The sequence below is a fragment of the Teleopsis dalmanni genome, chromosome 1, assembly GCF_002237135.1.
Source record: "Teleopsis dalmanni isolate 2A chromosome 1, ASM223713v2, whole genome shotgun sequence".
Taxonomy (NCBI): domain Eukaryota; kingdom Metazoa; phylum Arthropoda; class Insecta; order Diptera; family Diopsidae; genus Teleopsis; species Teleopsis dalmanni.
Genome location: NC_051846.1, coordinates 79,165,919 through 79,170,108, shown reverse-complemented (window position 1 = coordinate 79,170,108; position 4,190 = coordinate 79,165,919). Strand labels below are relative to the sequence as shown.

At 28.1% G+C, this 4,190-nt stretch overlaps 1 protein-coding gene across 1 annotated transcript in view; it reads left to right on the top strand.

Annotated features, from left to right (window-relative positions):
- The first annotated feature begins 609 nt into the window (after positions 1-609).
- Positions 610-4,190, top strand: part of LOC119685641 — a 14,097-nt gene continuing 10,516 nt past the window's right edge. The window contains exons 1-7 of the mRNA XM_038099990.1: positions 610-675; positions 778-900; positions 997-1,170; positions 1,233-1,421; positions 2,084-2,149; positions 2,225-2,402; positions 2,514-2,770. Coding sequence (XP_037955918.1) covers positions 670-675; positions 778-900; positions 997-1,170; positions 1,233-1,421; positions 2,084-2,149; positions 2,225-2,402; positions 2,514-2,770 — 993 coding nt within the window. The 5' untranslated portion in view covers positions 610-669. The remainder of the gene's footprint in view (positions 676-777; positions 901-996; positions 1,171-1,232; positions 1,422-2,083; positions 2,150-2,224; positions 2,403-2,513; positions 2,771-4,190) is intronic.

Below are 4,190 nucleotides of genomic sequence, written 5' to 3'. Positions count from 1 at the left end.
ATGCATTGCTAATAAAGGATGATCACCTTTACTAGTGTATATGGCACCGCTATACTTAGAATTTTTGCACTTATTTGTTTGGGTTAACTTGGAGAAGAAAGAGTATGATATGGTCGTGGGGCTGAGAATCTAATTTAATTCATAAATTCCTTTTCTATTCTATGGTTCACTGCAAACTTTGTAATTTTTTTTCTTAAATTTTTTAAAACACTTCTTGTGAATTCAACATTTTATGAATTTCTTAAGTTAAAAAAAGTAATAATTTTACCTGCATGAAACAAAAGCAAAATATCACAAAAGATTGTTTTCTGATCCCCTTATTATTTTCTAATTGCTAAACATTACAGTAATATACATACGAGTAGTAATATTAAACTTAGGTTAAACCACCAGACCACATTAGTAAATATTACTAAATGATTAAGAACGACTCTTGATATGGAGCTACTCTGAATAAAATTTGTTAAAGTGAGGAAATTCTAGAAAAAACTTCTCTACTAACTAGAAAAAACACTGCATAAATGCAGTTTCCTGAAAAATCTAAGATATCAACTTCTTTTCATTCATTTTTTTTTAATTTAATTATTAAATATATAAGAAAATATGTTTAAGAAAAAAATAAAATGGTATTCTTATAAAGGATCTATTATGACTTATAAATGATCTATTATGCTAGTAAGCGTCTTATATACGTATGAGTATTAAAGTAATATTATATATTTGTTTATTTTTATTTAATTTAATATTCGAATTAAAAATATTTAAATTTTTTTTCAGAAATTGGAACAAGAAAAACATGTACTCCGCCAAAAACTAGCCATAGCGGAAGAGGAAAGTGATCAACGTGTCCTGGAATTACAATCAGATCTCAGTGAACTAAAGGATAAACTACAAGCGCAAGTAATTTAAATATTAATTTAATTTTACATGTTTAATTTAAGAATAATATTTTATAAAGCTTTTATTAAATAACATCAAACCATACAATTATTTTAGGATAATGCAATACGTCAAGCCGAAAAGGAAAAAACAGTTTTAATCGATGAATTAACACACCAAAACACACGGCTTACCGAGCAAATTCAAGAAGCTCATGCCACAGAAATGAAACTAATGTCACAGATACAGGAACTTAAGGATCAGTACAGTTACAGAAACACAAGTCTACAAGTAAGATAATGATAAAATACTTTATATCATTGCACATTTAATATAATTTTTTTTAATCTTAGGAACATGTGAATAGCTTAGAAACTATAAAAACCGAACTAAACCTCACAACAGAAAAACGGCATGGCTTAGAAAGACAACTACAATTAGCACAAGAAGAAAAAGAGTCCTTAACATCTGCACTTGAAGAGGCTTCTGATAGAATACATATGCTGGAACGACACGCTCGTGAGCAAGAAACAAAATTAGAGGTATACCCTACAGTTAATTCATATTTTCATGTATTTTAAATATATATTAAATGTATATAGTAATTTATTATAGAATGTTTAAAAATAGTCTAGACATGTTTTTAAATAAACTGTGCTTTTTTTTGAACCCTGAGTAACTACTACTTCTAACATTTTTCGATTAAATCGAGTATCCATTTAATAATCGCATCCTTTTAGTTAAACACAAAAATAACGCCACAAAGACAAGAATAATTGATTGTCTGTTGATAGAATATTAGAATTATATAACGAATACATCAAAGTGTTCCAGCTAAGCCTCTTTATTTTTCCCGGGTCTCGGAAAGTGCATGTTTTCGTCGTCTTGATAAAACACAAAATTTTTCCTCATGATCAAATTCGGATCAAGAATCCGATTTTTTCAATTTGGAGCTCTAGATAATATTTCAATTATTTGTTTAACTAAGCAGTTATAAAAAACAATGGATAATCCTACCCTACGAACAGCAAAAGCAGTCTTGTACCGAACCCGATTTATTATATTTCTCTTCATGTTGCATTAATATAATAAAACTTTATATTAATATAAATTTAATGTTTATTTTTTGCATATATAATTTAAATTGAAATGATAAGCAAAACGCAAATATATTTAACTTTAACAAATTTTCCAATATTTATAGACAACTTTGCAAGCTCTGGAAAGATCACAGCGTGAAAATAATGTGCTTAGTGAAAGAATTGGATCAGTAAGTAACTTAATAGATTATTTATTTAAATTGAATCTTATAAAATATATATATTTTTCTTAATTATTTTTAAAGGATTCGAACTCTAGTGCACATGGAAAAAAATCATTACAATTTGAAATGGAATGTGATGAAGATGATTCCAGTTATTCCGAAGGAAAACCCAGTCAAATGTGGGTGGAAGCACGTTCAGTATATATACAATTAAAATCTTTAGTTGATTCACTAAAAATAAGTCATGATGATGATTCAGGTAAAAAAATTTTAATATAAAATTAATTTCTATCTAAAATAATTTCTATTTCTTATTTCTATAATTAAATAATCTATAATCTATAAATAATGTATATGCTCTCTCCTATAGGCTTAAACTCAGACATTTCATTAGATCTGGAATCTATGGATAATACAATTTCATCGTCTGGACGTACTGAATGCAGTGAAGCTGTTGAGTTTCGGCAAGGCATGTTGTCAGCTATGTCGGACGAACTTACACGTTTATTACTTAACCTTGATGCTGGCAACTTCAAAAAAATGTTAGACCAAACGCGAAATCTTGTATTGGAACAAGAAGATGAAATCAAACGTAGCCATCAACTTGTTCAACAGTTAGAAGCAAAGGTACAAAAATATGAAAATTTATATGAAAATTTTTTTTTTCAATTAAGCAGACATAAATAGTATTTTTTTAAATACTATTTATACTGTTATATTATATTATATAACAGTATAAATATATATAATATATATATATACCAAACTAGTATATGATATAAGTTAATGATCCATTTTTTAGGTGATAATGCGATTTGTTTTTGCACCATATATATACTTTATATATATGATAGTCTCCTATATTCCGCTCAATATAATTTTCCTTCGTTTTTAGATATATTATATAAATCTCTTCCATATCTTATCTCTTACTTTTATGTAGTTTTGTACGCACAATCTATATATATTCCTATATATACTACATCTCTCTAAGTTACACTTATCAAGTTGTATCCAGGTTTTTCGAATAAGGATCTTTAAGTTTTTGATCCATTATATTAAATGTTAGCAAATCATAATAGTAATATCTTAATATATCAAAAAGTTTTTGGATTATTAACATATCTCCATTAAAATATATAATTTAAAATCAGTACAAATGTTAGATAAGTATATACAATAAGATAATGTAGGATACACTTAAAAATACTTTTTTGGTTGTGTGTTTGCAGTGTAAATGTATAGCTATAGATTAGATTATCAAGATCTTACTTACTATGCCTAGTACTTGTAACGCTCATATAAAATCGCCAACTCTTTCGTAATGAACATATGAGGAAACTAATATCACCTTTATAATTAATAGCGCAACGATCCTAGTTGAATCTTGGCCATCCTTTGTAATTGCCTCTTTGTGTCTCTCTCACTTGCTACAGTTCTTCAGTTTCATCTTTCAAGCAACTCCACTGATTGTTCAACGTTGTCCATCTAACGTTAACTTGTTCGACTTCTTCTTCTTCATCCTGTTGCAGATTGAAATTTTTTTATTTGTTAGGTTATCTATGTTTATTCTTTGGACATGATTATTGTATTTGCTTTAATTTGACTCGTTTGCTTATTATTGGTTAACCAAATTCTTTTTGACACTCATCGTTATATCTCAGTCGATAGAAGTCACCTTCACTTACTGGACCAAGTATACGGCGTAAGACTCTGCGCTCAAAGACGTCTAACATTTTTCATAGTCCAGGACTCTGCCCCATACATTAATATTGGTCTTATCAGGAAACTAATTTCACCATATCCAAATTTATTTACTTTGATAAATCCTCAAATTTACCTAGTTATTTAATGATTTTTAACACAAACGCACAAATTTATTTACTTTTAATCATATGATCTAGTGAATATTCATTAGGCAATAGATAGCTCACTTATAACCAAGCAAATTTCGTCCTACAATTTAAAAATAACAGATGGAGTAGAACTAAGCTCCGACCATTCCCCTCTCTACATAACCCTCTTCGAATCTGCCTTAATAAATAAA